At 38.0% G+C, this 17,611-nt stretch overlaps 1 protein-coding gene across 6 annotated transcripts in view; it reads right to left on the reverse strand.

The window, feature by feature from the left end:
* Nucleotides 1–17,611, reverse strand: part of MAPK8 (mitogen-activated protein kinase 8) — a 119,815-nt gene that overhangs the window by 36,558 nt on the left and 65,646 nt on the right. For all 6 annotated transcript variants that reach the window (XM_054572383.1, XM_054572385.1, XM_054572386.1 and 3 more), the window contains exon 2: nt 552–722. In XM_054572383.1, the coding sequence (XP_054428358.1) occupies nt 552–673 (122 nt within the window). In that variant the 5' untranslated portion in view covers nt 674–722. The remainder of the gene's footprint in view (nt 1–551; nt 723–17,611) is intronic.

The raw sequence follows: 17,611 nt of genomic DNA on the forward strand, positions 1-17,611 counted from the left end.
GTTTTGCCTTTGTTTATAAGGAATTACGCTGATATATGAAGTCTAGACCTTTTGTAGAACTTAACTGGTAAATCAATTTTAAAAATACATAAGAGTTTGAAGCACACAGAGTTAGATGATATAGCTGACTTCATTCCCTAGTGTAAAATAAGATTTCTGAAATTTCAGTTTCATTATAGTGTGAAAGTGATGATTAAGTGAATCTTCTTATTAAACAATCAACTACTGGAATAGACGTATACATGGAATTAACAAGCATCCCATTTCTTCTTTTCTGATACAGATATTTGTCTCTACACAGTTTATAGCCTAGTATTTAATCATGATTTATACTTAATGATGGCAGTGATTTACAGTTATGTTTTATGAATAATAAAAAAAGACCATTAATCCCTCATTAAAACTTACTGTGTTATAGCTTTAAATTTTATAGTTTTAATTAATTTTGGGGGGAAAAAATTAAATATTTACACCAAAGTATCTCTTTTACAAAAGGAGAAAATAGTAGCAGTTAATGATTCTTTGCCTAATTTTTGGAAGCAAAAACTTACCATACTATTCCTTGAGCTCCTGAGCCTATAGGTTTTAAATTCTGATATCGTTTCAGGACTGTGAATGTAGAATCTCCAATCTCTACACTATAAAAATTGCTGTCCCGCTTACTTCTGCTCATGATGGCAAGCAATTAATTTAATGGCTTCATCCAAAAATTCACTGAGAAGCTGCAAAATGGAACAAAAGGTATTGTTAACAAAATGAATTTGTGTAATCTTAAAATTCAAGTTCTCACTCAGTTCACTAATAGGAATACCGACTGTTAGATCACATTAAAAGGGCTGCTTCCTTAAAAAAAAGCAATTAGAAAAAAATATCAGAGCCTCGTTAGCATCTGCTATATTGAAGGAAACAATTGATAGTTTAAAAAACAAAACTTTTACTAGAATAGACAGTTTCTCCAATCTAGAAGTCACTGGTATTAAAACGCATACATGTCTTAACTTACCGGATAACTGGAAAAAATAGCAAATAATTATAACTAAACATATTTTCAAGGTCAATTCCACAGTATAAAATTTAATACCAGTCCTTTTTGTGTGTTTATTATAGAGTATTGAAACCTTAATTTTTGTAAGAAATTGACAAACTTTCATTTGAAAATAACTCACAAGAGTGATATGGGAGGAACAACAAATTTATATCCTAGTAAGTTGGTTAATACATATCACTCCTATCTAAGAAACACAGAGCAACACAGAGCCCTTTAACCCCCAACAGCAACATCTGGGAGTAATGCATGTGTTGAAGTTATAATGGCTGAAAGAGGTAGAAAAATAAGAAGATGCAATATTATTTTAAAAATGAGAAAATATGAGAGAATGAGAAGCATTTAGCATATTAGGATATAAAACAAAACAATACTGTTCTGAACTGTTCGGGGCATCAAAAGCATGACCTAAGTTCTGACCATAGTTCTTTATTGCTACTTGTCTGATTAAAAACCAAGGTAGTCTTTTTCTACCCACTTGAATATTGGTTATTAATAAAACTATTATCTATTCTTATTAGACAAAAGTGGCCTATTACAAAAGACATATCACAACATAGTTCCATCCCTACTCCCCGCATACAACAATAAACTAAGAAACCAGTTAGGTCTAAAGAATTACTGTGTGTGTGTGCATGCAGTTGTTAGACAATGCCAACAAAAAAAATAACATCCTGGTAAGAGTTACAAGACAAAGAATTAATCCAACAAATATAAAGTGACTACCATGAAGAGGCTCATGACCTGAATTCTAACAGATGAATTATCAGAAAAGGGTGGAAGTCACTAGGAGGTGGAAAGCAAGAGAGTTGCACGAGGAAAACTAGTGTGCTACTGCAGTAATCCAGATGAAAGAGAACATTTTAACTAATGAGGGTTCTTAGGTGTGATGGAATTAAAAATAAACAAAAACCAAACAAAAATGTCCAAACAATATAAACCTTATAAAAGAAAGTAAGTAAGTTGAAAGCAATGGAAGAGTTAGATAAATTAAAGAAAGGCCCAGAGAAAACATTTTCAAAATCAATAACTAAACTAGTCTTGTAATATTCCAGAGAGGAGTGTCAAATGACAAGTCTCATAAATTTTGCCTAAGCAGACAAACCACAGGCTTAAAGAGTTTGGTAATGATTTAGACACTCAGCTATGCTCACAGGATGAACCAGTACAGGTACTGGTAATTCAGGCCAATTTTGTACCTTAACTTGAATTCCCTCCTTGCCTACCAGAGTAGGGAACTAGGGAGGAAAAGAAATGGAAAGGAATGGAGGAAAGTACTGACTGTCACGCCGTTCATCAACTTTTCTACATATTTACTCTGGAAACTGGGTCTGCCCAGGGTTTAGAGACAGTAATAATGGGGTGGAGCATAGAACTGACAGGTGTGTGCACCTCAAGTAGTCAATTGTGTCTGCAGATAAGATATTCTAAGCTTACACAGAAGACTTGCATTCCTCTCCTTACTAAGATTAAGGATCAGGAGAGAAAGAGGAGGTACCCTTGGTGCTTTACAGGAATTTACTTACTGTTAGCAAAACAGGGAAGAGAAAGGCTCTGTTGCAGTTTCTCAACTTGCTGGAAATCAAAGAAAAAGCATAGTAGATTCGGGATCATACACAGGACAGGTTTCCCTTTCTTTTTTTAAGAAATTGTTTAATTTTAAAAGCATTTTTAAATCTATTTATCTATCTATTTATTTTTAGAGAGAGGGGAAGGGATGTAGAGAGGGGAAGGGATGAAGAAAGAGAGGGAGAGAAACATCAATGTGAGAGACAAACATGGATTGGTTGCCTCTTGCATGAGTCCTGACCAGGGACTGAATCTGCAACCCAGTCATGTGTGAACATGGTATTCTTTCACCTTGTGGAATGACACCCAACCAAGCCACACCAGTCAGGGCAGGTTTCCCTTTCTGCTAAAGGAATAACAATAGCAAGGAAAGGCTTCTCTCCATTCTCAGAAAAGGGTGGCCTATCAACAAGAGAAGGGATCCATGGAGAAGTCTGGACAGAACTGTGACAGCAGCTGCGTAGGACAGTGTGGAGGCAGCAGACACAGGACCCAAGGTTAAGTGAGCAGCCCCAGCCACAGTACCCTCCTTAGAAGCCACAGCTCCCAAGAGATGGAGAATTCAACTCAAGCTCAGTGGTATGTTTATTGGAGTACCTGAGTCAAGCTCTATGCTATGTACTGTGAACACAATAGGAATCAGTATCTGGACCCTCACAGAGCCTGCATTTAGACAAAATGGCTTGATAAGAGCAATGAACAAAAAAAGGAAGCAGTGAGCTCAGGAAAAGGTTCTTACCCCTAATGATGTAATGTTTGAACAGAAGCAGAACACTGAATAAAAGTTAACCAGAAGGAAGAGAAAGGAGCCTTTTGGGCATAAGAAACAACAGATGTGAAGGCTCGAAAAAATTCACCAACTTTTAACCATACAATGAATGAGTTTCAGTAAATGTATACAACCCTGTAGTAACCATCAAAATCGTGATGTAGAATACATCGACTACTGCAAAAAAAAAAAACAAACCCCAAACAGTCTATTACTGCAAAAAGTTCCCTGAATGGTCAATCTCTGTCTTCTATCACTAACCTGTCCCTGGCAACCAATGAACTGCTTAATTGTGCTTTTTCCAGATCTTCATTTACATAATACCATACAGCATGTAATTTTTTCATTTGGCTTCTTTCACTTGCCCTAATGCTTTTAAGATTCACCTATGCTGCATTCCTCTTTATCACTGAGAGTATTCCATTGTGTGGATATACCATTTGGACATGTGGATTGTTGCCAGTTTTGTGGTTATTATCAATGATGCTAATATAAACATTCACACATTTTTATCTCTCATCTTGGGTAAATACCTAGGAGTGGGATATCTGAGTCCTATGTTTCACTTTGTAAGAAACTGTCGAATGTTTTCCAAAGTGGCCATATCATTTTTTATTCCTATCAGTAATGCATGAGAGTTCCAGTTGCTTCACATTCTTGTGATTGCCATATAATTTTACCTATACTAGTTGGGGTATATTAGTATTTCACTGTGGTTTATATTTGCATTTGCTAATAACTAATGATGCTGAGCATCTTTTGTGGGCTTATATGTTATTCACATTTTTTGGTAAAGTAAATAATTCTCTTGCCCATACTGTCTTCTTGTTATTGAATTATAATATTTATATACCCTAAATATACATCCTTTATCAGATGTATATTTGGCAAGAATTTTCTCCCACTTGGGGGCTTGCCTTTCTGTTTTCTTAGCAGTGTCATTAAAAACAAAACAACTTTTTTACTTTGATATAATTTTAGATTCATGTACAGGTTACAAATATAGTACAGACTTCCTGGGTATTCTTCACCCCTTGACAGCATTTGGCATAACTACAGTACCATTATCAAAATGAAAAGCTGATATTGGTACAATACTATAACCAAACTTTATTCAGATTTTCAGTTTTTATGTGTGTTGTGTACATGGTTCTGTGTAAATTTATCACATACATATACTAATGTAACCCCTACCACAATTGGGATACAGAATTGTTTCATCACTCCAAAAAGAATCCTTCATGCTCTCTTTATATAACCATGTACTTCTGCCAACCCTACCCTTGTCAATCAAGTATTTCAATTAAAAATGTTACATAAACAAAATCACGTAATATGAAATCTTTTGAGACTGCCTTTTTCACTAGATACAATGCCCTTAGGATCCTCCACACCAGTGGCATATCAAGAGTTTATTCTTATTTTTACTGAATATTATTGTTGCATGAATATAGTTTGTTATCCATTCATCTATTGTTTTGGTCATTACGAATAAAGCTATTTACTATGAACCTCTATAGATTTTTGTGTGAAAATAAGCTTTCATTTCTTTAGGGTAAATATCCAAAAGGAGGATATGGTAACTGCATCTTTAATGTCATAAGAAACTGGTAAACTCTTTCCTACAGTGGCTGTTAACACTTTGCATTCCCACCAGAAATGCATGAACAATCTAGCTGCCCCCACATCCAATCAACACTTAAAGACAGTACTTTTTATTTTAGTCATTCTAGTAGGTGCGTAATATCTCATCAGGGCTTTAATTTCGGGTTTCTCTGAATGGATAATAACATTAAACACCTTTTCATGTACCTATCTGCCATGGGTATATGTATGTATATTCTTTTGGTGAAGTGTCTGTTCAAGTGTTTTGCTCATTTTGTAATGGACTGTTTGATTTCCTACTGTTAAGTTTAGAGAGTTCTTTATATGTTCTGGATATGCATCCTTGGACACATAATTTGCAATAGTTGACCCCTAAACAACCAGGTTTGAACTCTGCAGGTCCACTTACATGTCGATTTTCCCCCCCCCAATAAATACCTATACTGTTTTGGACCTGCAGTTGGATGGTCCTGTATACCAAAAGACAACTAAGTTTTGAGGGAATCAAAAGTTATCTGCTCCTAACCCTCACACTGTTGAATGATCAACTGTATGTTCTCCGTTTGTGGCTTCTCTTTTACTTTTAAATTTTTCAATTACAGTTGACATTTATTATTTTACATTAGTTCCAGGTATACAGCATTATGGTCAGATACTTATATAATCTACAAAGTTATGGCCCCAATATGTCTAGTATCACCTGGCACCACACATACTTATTACATTATTATTGAATGTATTCCCTGCGTTGTGCTCTATTTACATCCCTGTAACTGTTTTGTAACCACCAATTTATAGTTATTAATACCTTTACCATTTTTATCCAGTTTCCCAACACCCCTACTAGCTGGCAACCATCAGTTTGTACTCAGTATCTATGAGTCTGTTTCTATTGTTTGTTTACTGTGTTCTTTATAGTGCACATGTAAGTGAAATCATATGGTATTTGTCTTTCTCTGTTTGACGTATTTCGTTTAGCACAATACAGGTTTGGTCCATGCATGTTGTTGCAAAAGTTAAGATTTAATTATCTTTTTATTGCAGAGTAATATTCCATCACATATATGCACATCTTTATTCAATTGTCTACTGATGGACACTTGGGTTGTTTCCGTATGTTGGCTATGTAAATGCTACAATGAACATAGGGTTACATATATCTTTTTGAATTAGTGTTTTGGATTCTTTCATAAATACACACAGAGGTGGAACTGATGACTCATAAGACAGTTCCATTATAAATTTTTGGAGGAATCTCAATACTGTTTTCCACAGTGATAGCAGAAATTTTAAGTCTCACCAATAATACGTTAGGGTTTCCTTTTATCCACATCCTCGCCAACATCCATTGTCTGTTGATTTAATGTCAGCCATCCTGACAGGTGTGAGATGGTATCTCATTATGATTTAATTTGCACTTCTATGATTGGTGACACTGAGCAACTTTTCATGTTTACTGGCCATCTCTATATCCTCTTTGGAGAAATGTCCATTCGGACCATCTGTCAAGTTTTTAATGGCATTGTTTGTTTGATATTAAGTTGTATAAGTACTTTATTAATTTTGAGTATTAACTTCTTATTGGATTTATTGTTGACAAAAATCTTCTCCCAATGGGTAGGCTGTCTTTTCATTTTGTTGATGGTTTCCTTTGCTGTATAAAACCTTTGTAGTATGATGTAGTCCCACTTCTTTAATTATTCTTGTTTTAAGAAAAGATTTTATTACTTTTATAAAGAAGCGAAGGGAGGAAGCGAGAGAGAGAGAGAAACACCAACGTGACAAACATTGATCGGTTGTCTCCTGGAGGTACCCTGACCAGGGATCAAACCTGCACCTAGTCATGTGCCCTCATCTGGTTAACAATCCAGCAACCTTTTACTTTGCAGATGACACCCAACCGAGTCACACTTGTCAGGGCTGTTTAATTATTTTTTTATTTCCGTTGCCTGAGGAGATATATCAGGAAAAAAAATATTACTAAGAGCAATGTCAGAGAGTTTACTGCTTATGTTTTCTTTTAGGAGCTTTATTGTTTCCAGTCTTACATTCAAGTCTTTAATCCACTTTGAGTTTATTCTTGTATATGGTGTAAGAAGGTGGTTTAGTTTCATTTTTTTGCATGTATCTGTACATTTTTCCCACCAGTTACTGAGTAGACTGTCATTGCTCCACTGTATATTCCTGCAATCTTTGTGTCATTAATTGACCATATATGTGTGGGTTTATTTCTGGGCTCTCCATTCTGTTCCACTGATCTATGTGTCTACTTTTATGCCAGTATCATGCTATTTTGATTACTATAAACTTGTAATATAGTTCAGTATCAGGTAGCAGAATACCTCGAACTCTGTTCTTCTTTCTCAAAATTGCTGTGGCTACTTGAAGTTGTCTGTGGTTCCATACAAATTTTAGGATTACTCGTTCTAGTTCTGCGAAAAAGAGATTGTTATTATGTGTGGGGGACAATGATGGCTGGCATCAAAGCCCAGGTTAAGCGCTTGGCAAGGCCACACTTGACGGCTTACATCTGCAAGGCAGAGCAAGCTGGCAGTTGATGGCAGCTGAGCCCGCGGGGGTTGGGAAGGAAACAGTTAACTGCAAGCTTCAGCTCAATGTGACTGCAGGCTTGGCAGAAGAAAGTTTTATCATTTAGGTATCAAAATGTCCTTGAGCTTCACCTAACCAACCCCCATGAAATAAATGTGGAGACCATGTTCAGGACCATTGTCTGTCCATCAGAGGACAATGCCCCATCTGACCCCTGCTTTTCCTTAAACTGTCTTATGTTGTGTCTTTGTGTTGTGCTGTCTCTTTCTCAATCTCCTGTTGCCCCCCCTCAGGGACCTCCACTCTGTGCTGGTCCTGGCAATTATGAGAGGGTAAGCACTGAATCTTTAGATTGCTTGGGTTAGTCTGGACATTTTAATAATGTTAATTCCTCCTATCCATGAGCACAATATATGCTTCCATTTATTTGTATCTTCTTCAAGTCTTATAATTTTTTGAGCATAGGTCTTTAACCTCCTTAGTTAAACTTATTTATATTTATAAACTGAAGTAAAATAGGTATTTTATTTTTTGATGCAGTCGTAAATGTGACTGTTTTCTAAGTTTCCCTCCCTCATAGTTATTGGTGTATAAGAATGCAACTGTTTCCTGAACATTAATTTTGTATCCTGTCACTTTACTGAATCCATTTATCAATTCTAATAGCTTTTTAGTGGATTCTTTAGAGTTCTCTCTATATAGTATCTTAGCATCTACAAATAATGACAGTTGTACTATTTTCTTTCCAATTAGGATGCCTTTAATTTCTTTTTCTTGTGTGACTGCTGTGGCTAAAAGTTCCAATACTATGCTGAATAAAAGTGGTCAAAGTGGAACATCCTTGTCTTGTTCGTGATCTTAAAGAAACCATTTTCAGTTTCCCCCAGTTGAGTAGAATAGTAGCTGTAGATTTGTCACATGTGGCCATTTCTATGTTGAGGTATGTTCCCTCTAATCTCACTGTACTGTGAGGTTTTATCATTAATGGATACTGGATTTTCTCAAATGCTTTTCCTGCATCTATTGATATAATTATGTGATTTTTATTTTTCATTTTTTAATTTAAAAAAAAATCTTTCATTTTTTAAGGTATCAAACCAACTTTGCAACCCAGGAATAAATCACACTTGATCAGAGTGTTTTATATTTTTAATGTATTACTAAATTCAGTTTGCTAAGATTTTTTGAGGATTTTTGCATCTATGATCATTAGGGGTACTGGCCTATAATCTTCTTTTTTTGTAATGTGTTTGTCTGGTTTTGGAATTAGGATAATTCTGGTCTTCTAAAACAAGCTTCAGAGCCTTCCCCTTCTTGAATTTTCTGGAATAGTTTGAGGCTAGGTGTTAATACTTCATTAAATGTTTGGGAAAATTCACTGGTGAGGCCATTAGGTCCAGGACTTTTGTTTGTTGGGAGTTTTTGATTACTGATTCAATTTCATTAGGCGTGGTCGGTCTGATCAGATTTTGTTTCTTTTTTGACTCAGTCTTGGAAGACTGTATGGTTCTAGAAATTTATCCATTTCTTCCAGGTTGTCCAATTTGCTGGCATATAAATGTTCTTGAAGGCATATAATTTTCCTATAATCCTTGTATTTCTGTGGTGTTAGCTGTCACTTCTCTTTCATTTATGATTTTATTTGGGTCTTCTCTTTTTCTTTCCCTTAATAAGTCTGGTTAAATATGTATCAAGTTTGTTTTTTTCAAGGAACCGGCTCCTGGTTTCACTGATCATTTGTATTGTTTTTTTGTTTGTTTTTTGAGACTCTTTCCTTTATTTCTTCTGTGATCTTTATTATTTCCTTCCTTTTACCCACTTCAGGTTTTGTTTTGTTGTACTTTTTCTTGTTGGAGAGTTCTCTTGTTTTCTGAGGTAGGCCTATTTGTTATAACTTTCCCCCTTAAGACTACTTTTGCTGTGTCCCATAGATTTTGGGCCATTGGGTTTTCATTTGTCTTGGTATCTGTTCATTTCTTTCTTGATTTCACTGTTAACACTTTTATTGTTTAATATCATGTCATTGAGCCTCCCTAGGTTTGTGGGGGGGTTTTTTTTTTCAGTTTTCTTCTTGTAACTGATTTCTAGTTTCATACAACTGAGATGGAAAAAGATGCTTGATGTGATTTCAGTCTTCTCAAATTTACTGAGATTTGTTTTGTGACCTAGCCAGTGGTCTATCCTGAAAAAAAGCAGACTGTATTCTGCTTCTTTGGTGTGGGGAACCGCCTTGCCTGGTATTGGGTACTGTAGCCCCATGTGAGCAAGGACTGACCTGTAAGTCTCAACTGGAAAAGTAGGAGCTCTGGCCAGAAGGCATGAACTGACACTGACACTGGCAGGTGGCCCCCTGGGGAAATCAGGCCTTAAGAAAAATAATGCATTATTTCCTTTGAAGCCTGTTTTGTTAAGAATAATGTCTTCTAGTTAATCGAGTTAATGTACACTGGTTTAGTTTCCAAGCACAAGGTTATCTTGACCTAGCGTCGTGCTAACAGACTCTGATTTAAAGAGATCCCTATGTTCTTGCGATTGTTATTTCTGAACAGTATTTATTCACCTTTGGTCAACACTATGTGACACTGACTGATGAGCTATATGTGCATGCTGTGTGCTCCCTTACCTGCTGAACTCAATAAAAGCCTAGGGAAAAAGGAGATCAGGGCCCTTCTCCTCTGAGGGACTGGCCAGCCTTTTCTACCCAGGCAGATCATGTGTTGGTAGATTTATTTCATCTGCAGTTCCACGGGACTTCGTGGGTCATGGTCCTCCCACACTTTGGGGTGAAATGGTCTAAAAATATCAATTAACTCCATCTGATCTAATGTGTCATTTTTTAAAAAAATAATTTATTTTCAAATACATTTGTCTCTGCCGTCCCCCCACCATTTTCCCTTGCCCCCTCCCTGCTCCTTCCCTCAACCCTTCCCCTTTGATTTTGTCCATGAGTCCTTGCTATATGTTCCTTGACTTGTTTAATACTGCTCTTTTCTTTTAGATTTTATGTCTACAAGATCTATCCTTTGGCGTCAATAGGGTGTTAAAATTCCATACTATAATTGTATTACTGTCCAAATCTCACCCTTCACATCTGTCAATATTTGTTTTATGTATTTAGGTATTCTTATATTGGGTGCATAAATGTTTAACAAGGTTTATATTCTCTTGATGGATTGACCCCCTTATCATTATGAAAGTCTTTGCCTCTTACTGTAATTGTTGTTTTAAAGCCTATTTTGTTTGATATGGGACATAAGTATTGCTATACCACATTTTTTACTCTATCTATTTACATAAAATACCTTTTCCCATCCCTTTACTTTCAAGTCTGTGTGTGCCTTTTGATCTGAAGTGCTTCTCTTGTAGAGAGCATACGTATGGGTCTCCTTATCCATTTGGCTACCCTATGTCTTTTGACTGGAACATTCACTACATTTACATTTAAAGTGTTATTTGATAGATTCATAGTTATTGCCAATTTATTATTCATACTGATGTTCTTTTTATTCCCATTTTTCTTATTAAAGCAGTTTCTTTAACATTTCTTGCAATACTAGTCTGGTGGTGGTGAACTCCTTTGGCTCTTCTTTGTCTGGGAAACACTTTCTCTCTCCTTCAATTTTAAATAATAGCCTGGCTGGGCTGATTAGTCTTGGTTGAAGTTCCTTGCTTTTATTACTGTGAATATTTCTTACCAATCCCTCTGGCCTACAAAGTTTCAGCTGACAAATAAGCTGACAGTCCTATGGGAGCTCCCTTGTAGATAACTAGCTGCCTTTCTCTTGTTTTTATTTAAATACATTTTTAAGTATATTTGCTTGATTACGCTCTTACAGTTGTCCCGTTTTTTCACCCCTCTATCCCCTCTGCCTGGTACCACCTTTCCCTTCAGCATCCCCCCTCAGTTAGTTCGCATCCATCAATTGTACATATAAGTTGTTTGGCTTCTCATTTCCTATACTATTAACCTCCCCCCGTCTATTTTGTACCTACCAATTATGCTTCTTATTCTCTGTACCTTTTCCCCATTTTCCCCCATCCCCACTGATAACCTCCATGAGATATCCATTTCTGTGATTCTGTTCCTGTTCTAGTTGCTTGCTTAGTTTGTTTTTGTTTTCATTTGTTTAGGTTCAGTTGTTGATAGTTACAAGTTTGTTGTCATTTTACTGTTCACAGATTTTATCTTTTTCTTAGATAAGTCCCTGTAACATTTCATATAATAAGGGCTTGGTGATGATGAACTCCTTTAACTTTACCTTATCTGGCAAGCACTTTATCTGTCCTTCCATTCTAAATGATAGCTTTGCTGGATAGAGTAATCTTGGATGTAGGTCCTTGTCTTTCATGACTTTGAATACTTCTTGCCAGCCCCTTCTGGCCTTTAAGGTTTCTTTTGAGAAATCTACTGATAGTCTTATGGGAACTCTTTTGTAAGTAACTCTCTTCTCTTGTTGCATTTAAGGTTCTCCCCTTATCTTTAATCTTTGGCAATTTAATTATGATGTGTTGGTGTGTTCTTTGGGACTCTGAGCTTCCTGGACTTGTATGTCTATTTCCTTCATAGATTGGGGAAGTTTTCTTTCATTTTTTTTTCAATAAGTTTTCAATTTCTTGCTCTTTCTCTTCTCCTTCGGACATTCCTATGATTCGGATGTTGGAATGCTTAAAGTTGTCTCGGAGATTCCTAAGACTCTCCTCATTTTTTTTGAGTTGTTTCTTCATTCTGTTCTATTTGACTGTTTATTTCCTCCTCTGTTCCAAATAGTTGGTTTGAGTCCCGATTTCCTTCCCTTCCCTGTTGGTTCCCTGTATATTTTCCTTTATTTCAATCTGTATAGCCTTCACTTTTTCTTTTCTTTTGCATCTGTATTCAATCGTTTGTCTGACCATCTGGATTACCAGTGTTTTGAACTCTGCATCTGATAGGTTGGCTATTTCCTTATTGCTTAGTTCTTTTTCTGAAGTTTTGATCCGTTTTTTCATTTGGGTCACATTTCTTTGTCTCGGGTGACCTATTATGTTGTAAGGGGCGGAGCCTTAGATTATTTGCTGGGGCAGGACAACCTACTTTGCTGTGCTGTGGCACTGTGTATGGGGGAGGGTTTAGAGAGGGAACAATGTTGCTTGCTCGCCCTCAGATTTCAGTCACTTTCCCTGGTTCCCAGAAGCGAAGTACACCCTTTCAGGTACTTCCCCGGTGACAATTCCTGGTGGGTGGGCTTGTGTATGTTCTAGGACCCTGTGGGCCCCTCCAATGGACACTCTTGTGAGACTAACAGTCTCTTCCACCACCAAAACCACCATGGGTTTTTAAGGCCAGGGGTTTTGAGGCTTTATTTTCCCGGTGCTGGAACTCTGGGTTACATGGTCTGTCTCGCTTCCCAGTTGTTCCCTCTTGTTTATCTCCTCACAAATGTGGGACTGCCCATCCACCAGCCACTGCCTCACCCATCTGGTCCGCCAGCCACCAACTTGCTGCAAGTCCTCTTTGCCCAGATTGTCCATCTCTGCCCCTTCTACCATTCTGCACGAGTGTTTCTTTTTTAACTCCTTGGTTGTCAGACTTTCATACAGTTCGATTTTCTGGCAGTTCAGGTTGTTTTTGTTTTCAAATTGGTTGTTATCCTTCTTTTGGGTGGGAAAGGTAGCAAGGTGTATCTACCTATGCCTCCTCCTTGGCTGGAAGCTCTCTTGCTGCTTTTAAGGTTTTCTCTTTGTCTTTAACCTCTGCTATTTTAATCATGATGTGTCTTGGTGTGGGCTTCTTTGGGTTCATCTTGTTTGGAACTCTGCACATCCTAGGCTTGTATATCTATTTCTTCCACCAGGTTAGGGATGTTTTCAGTCATTATTTCCTCAAATAAGTCCTCAATCTCTCAAACTCTCTCTCCTCCTTCTGGTACCTCTATGATGCCAGTCTTATTAAGTGTGATGTTGTTCCAAGGTCCCTTAAACTACAGTCATTAATTTTTTTTTTAAGTCTGTTGTTTCAATTGGGTATTTTCTGCTACCTTGTCTTCCAAATTGCTGATCTGATCCTCTGCTTCATCCCATATGCTGTTGATTCTTTCTAGTATATTCTTCATTTCAGTTATTATAGTCTTCATCTCTTGGTTCTTTTTATAGTTTTTGTGCCCTTTCTTATGTGAGTGTTTTGAATTCTGTATTTGGTAGATTGCTTTCCTACATTTTCTTTAGTTCTTTTTCTGTAGTTTTATCCTGTTCTTTCATTTGGGACATGTTTCTTTGTCTCCTTATTTTGTCTGCTTCTCTGTGTTTGTTTCTATATATTAGGTAGAACTGACATGTCTTCCAATTATGGCCTTATGTAGTAGCTGTCCTATGGGGCACAGTAGGGCAATCTCCCTGATCACCTGAGTTGGATGCTCCAGGAGTACCTTGTGTGGGCTGTAGCTGAACTTTATATTGCTGTTTTCAAATCAGTGGGTGGGTCTGACCTTCAGGCTGAGTGGCTGTGAGAACTGACCACAACTGCAGCATACAAACTGCTGTACAAGGGCTGATGATATAAAGTGGAATTTACCCCATTGGGCTTTGGTGCCTGCTGAAATCACTCTTTGGATACACCACCTGTGTAGCTAATTGGGTGGTGCTTCCTTTCATCTGAAGTGGTCACTAGGTGTGTGGGTTCTGGGGCCTCTTGGGAGAGTCTTTGGGTGCAAGCCAAAGTCAACTGCTGCCTGTGACCAACCTGGGGTTATCTGGTAAAAGCTACGAAGTGATCCATGGGTGGTAACTGCCATTACCAGACCTGGAGGTGCCTGGGAGGAAATGTTGTAAACCAAGGCTGGCTGCCACCAGTTCAGGGCCTGGGGCAGCTCATCAGAAGGCAAAGGGTACCCTGAAGCCTGCCTTCAACTGCTGCCCACAGGTGCAGCTGAAAGTGCCTTGGGAAGTATACAGGTACCAGGGTGGAATGAGTGGTGTTCCCAGGTTAATGCAGATTCAGATTTGGTGCCAGTGGAGAGCCTGAGGCCACTCAGCAAAAAGCACAGAGCACAATGAAGTCAGCTACCACCTAACAGGGGCTGGAAATAACCAAGGAGGCCTTGGGAAAACAGGCCACTGAGGAGACAAAACCTACCCCCCTGGAAGGGGTGCAGCCCCTACCTCCCTCATCTCACCCTGCTTGGCCCTGGGAGATGGCTGGTAGTTAATGATGGGTAAGATCCCTCAATGGAAGGGACAATCTAAGCCAGACACAGCTGAAATGGGCATCAGGGACAAAAAGCTGGGGGACATGGAAAAAGGGCAAAAAGACCCACACTCCTCAGCTCAGTGTGGATATGGCCAGGGTCCTCATTCTACCTGAAAGAAGTCTCCTGATCTCTGGTGGCTCCCTCCCCTCCATCTGGCTCAGGCTTGAAACAATACTGGAGACAGCCCTAAACTTCATCTGGCTGTTCCCAGGGGAAATCAGGCCTAGAAGTAAATCCTTTAAAGCATGCTTTGTTTCTTCCTCAAAAGCTATGATAGCCATCTCATGCTGGGAAGGAAATTTACATTATTCACAGACCCTAACCCTAAACTCTTTGGTGCTCTCATGTTTACTAATCCTCTCTCAGACCCATGTAAATTGGTGTGTTCCTGCCATTTGTTTTCTTCAAAACATCATCTATTCTCTGTAAATATTAACATACCGATGTAATGAGATTGCCTGTACAATCCTATTACCTAGCCCCACTGATAACCCTTTCAATAAAAGCCTTTGGACAACGGGCTCGGGGCCTTCTCCGCTAGAGCGAAGAGCCATGCCTCCTCTCCTGACAGACAGAGAAATGACTCACGTTTATTCCCCCCATCCATGACAATCCCAGGATGGGCTTTGCGGGATTCAGAGCCTCACTCTGTCCTCAGCAGGCCCCCAGACAGTGACCCTCAGATCCAGGAACGCCATGCGTTGCCCTCCACAAGTCACCTCAATTTCTCTCCATATGCCACTGGTGCCTTTCGAGCTGTTGCTGAAGCCCAGAGAGAGTGAGTCTTGTAAATCCTAAGTCTATTGTGGGCCCTTTGGGAGGAGACTTCTGAAAATCCCAGTTTCTTCTGCTGTCCTGATTCCCACTGGTTTTTACAGCCAGAAGTTATGGGGATTTATCTTCCTGGTGCTGGAACCCTGGGCTGGGATCCTTCTCTCCTGAAGTATCCCTCCTGATTTTTTTCCACTATGTGTATGGGACTGCCCATTCCCCATCTCAATGCCTCTTAACATGTCTCCACCCCTCTTACCTGTCTGGATGAACATGGCTTAATTCCTTGCTTGTCGTACTTCCATACAGCTCAGTTTTCTGATGATTTTTGGTGTTATTTGTTTTTAGTCTAGTTGTAATTTTTGCCGTAGCTGTGCGAGGAGGCAAGCCATGTTTACCTATACCTACATCTTGACCAGAAATCCAGGTGCCTGGGTTTTCAGCAGCCTTCAGTTTCACTTGGACAGATAAATCTCCACTGATATTCATAGCCAGATGTTGTTAGGGTTTCTCTTTTTGGCAATGGAAGTCTAGGCTGGGATCCCTCTCTCCTCAGGGGGTACCTCTGAAGCTGGAATATCCCTCCTAATTCTCAACCACCACATGTGGGTGTGGGATCAGCTTGCCTCACTGTGGTTTCTTATTTATGTCCTTAGTTATATCCTGCAGTTCAGCTAGTCTTCAGATGGTTCATCAGGTGGATTACTCTATAATTTAGTTGTGACTCTAATGTTGTCATGAGAGGAGGTGAGCACAGTGTTCACCTACTCTTCCTTATTACCAAAACTCTGTGGCTTCTCTTTTCACAGAGTAAACATTTTTTAACTTGGATAAAGGCTATATTTTCAATTTTTTCCTTTATGGAGTTTGCTTTTGTGTAAAAAAATCTTTTTATGCCCTAGATCAAAAAGATTTTCTCTTATGTTTTCTTATGTATAGTTTTACATTTTGACCTATGACACGTTTTATGTTAATTTCTGTACAAAATATTAGTTTTGGGCCAAGGCCTATTTTTACTGGCTACAGACGTCTAATTGTTTAAATACCATTTGTTGTAAAGAATATCCTTTCTCCACTGAATTGCTTTTGCAGCTTTGTCAAAATTTATTTGGTTCTACTTGTATGGGTCTATTTCTGGATTTTGTATTCTCTTTCACTGATCTATTCCTTGGTCAGGATCGCATTGCCTTGAGTTTAGGAGTATATGTTCAGTCTCAAAATCAGGTAGTCTTATTCTTCCAAATTTACTATTCTTATTCAAAGTTGTTTCTAGTTACTTTATCTTTCTATACCAATTTTAGAATAAACTTGTCTATGTTGGCAAAAAATACTGCCAGAATTTTCATAGAAATTGTGTTAAATTTGACTTTTGAAGAGTAAATATTTGAAAGTGAGATGAGGTACAACTGATTCTTTTTCCTTTATAGTTTGGCTTTGCATGTCTTATAGTTAAGAAACCATGCCTTGTTTACTCCAAGATTTTCCCTGTGCTTTCTTCTGGATGTTCTATGGTTTTAGCTCTTACATTTAATTTAACTCTATAATCCATTTCAAGTTAATTTTGGGGGATAGTGTAAGGTAAAGATTAAGTTCATTTTTTTTTTTTTGCATATGCAAGTCCAACTGTCCAAGAACCATTTGTTAAAAACACAGTTTTCTCCATTGAATTACTTTAGCATTTTTACCAAAAATCAGTGACCATATGTATGTGAGTCTATTTATGAACTATATTCTATTCCACTATTCTATCTGCCTATGCTTACACCAATGCCACACTGTGTAATTGGTGTAATATAGCTTTATAGTAAATCAAAAAATCAGGCAATGTGAGCTGTTCAACTTCCTACTTTTAAAAAATAGTTTTAGTTATTCCAGTGCCATTTGTATTTTCATACAAATTTGGAAATAATCTGTCAATTTCTACACGCCTTGTGGAGATACTGACTGGAATTGCACTAAATAGTGTATAACAATTTGGGGGCTTCCAGCCAAGATGGAGGAGTGGGAAAATACACTTTGCTTCCTCGCACAACCAAAAGAAGGACAACAACAAATTTAAAAACAAAAAGGAACCAAAAC

Source organism: Pteronotus mesoamericanus, unplaced genomic scaffold (assembly GCF_021234165.1).
Source record: "Pteronotus mesoamericanus isolate MK-2021 breed Mesoamerican mustached bat unplaced genomic scaffold, CSHL_Meso_final contig_230, whole genome shotgun sequence".
Taxonomy (NCBI): Eukaryota; Metazoa; Chordata; class Mammalia; order Chiroptera; family Mormoopidae; genus Pteronotus; species Pteronotus mesoamericanus.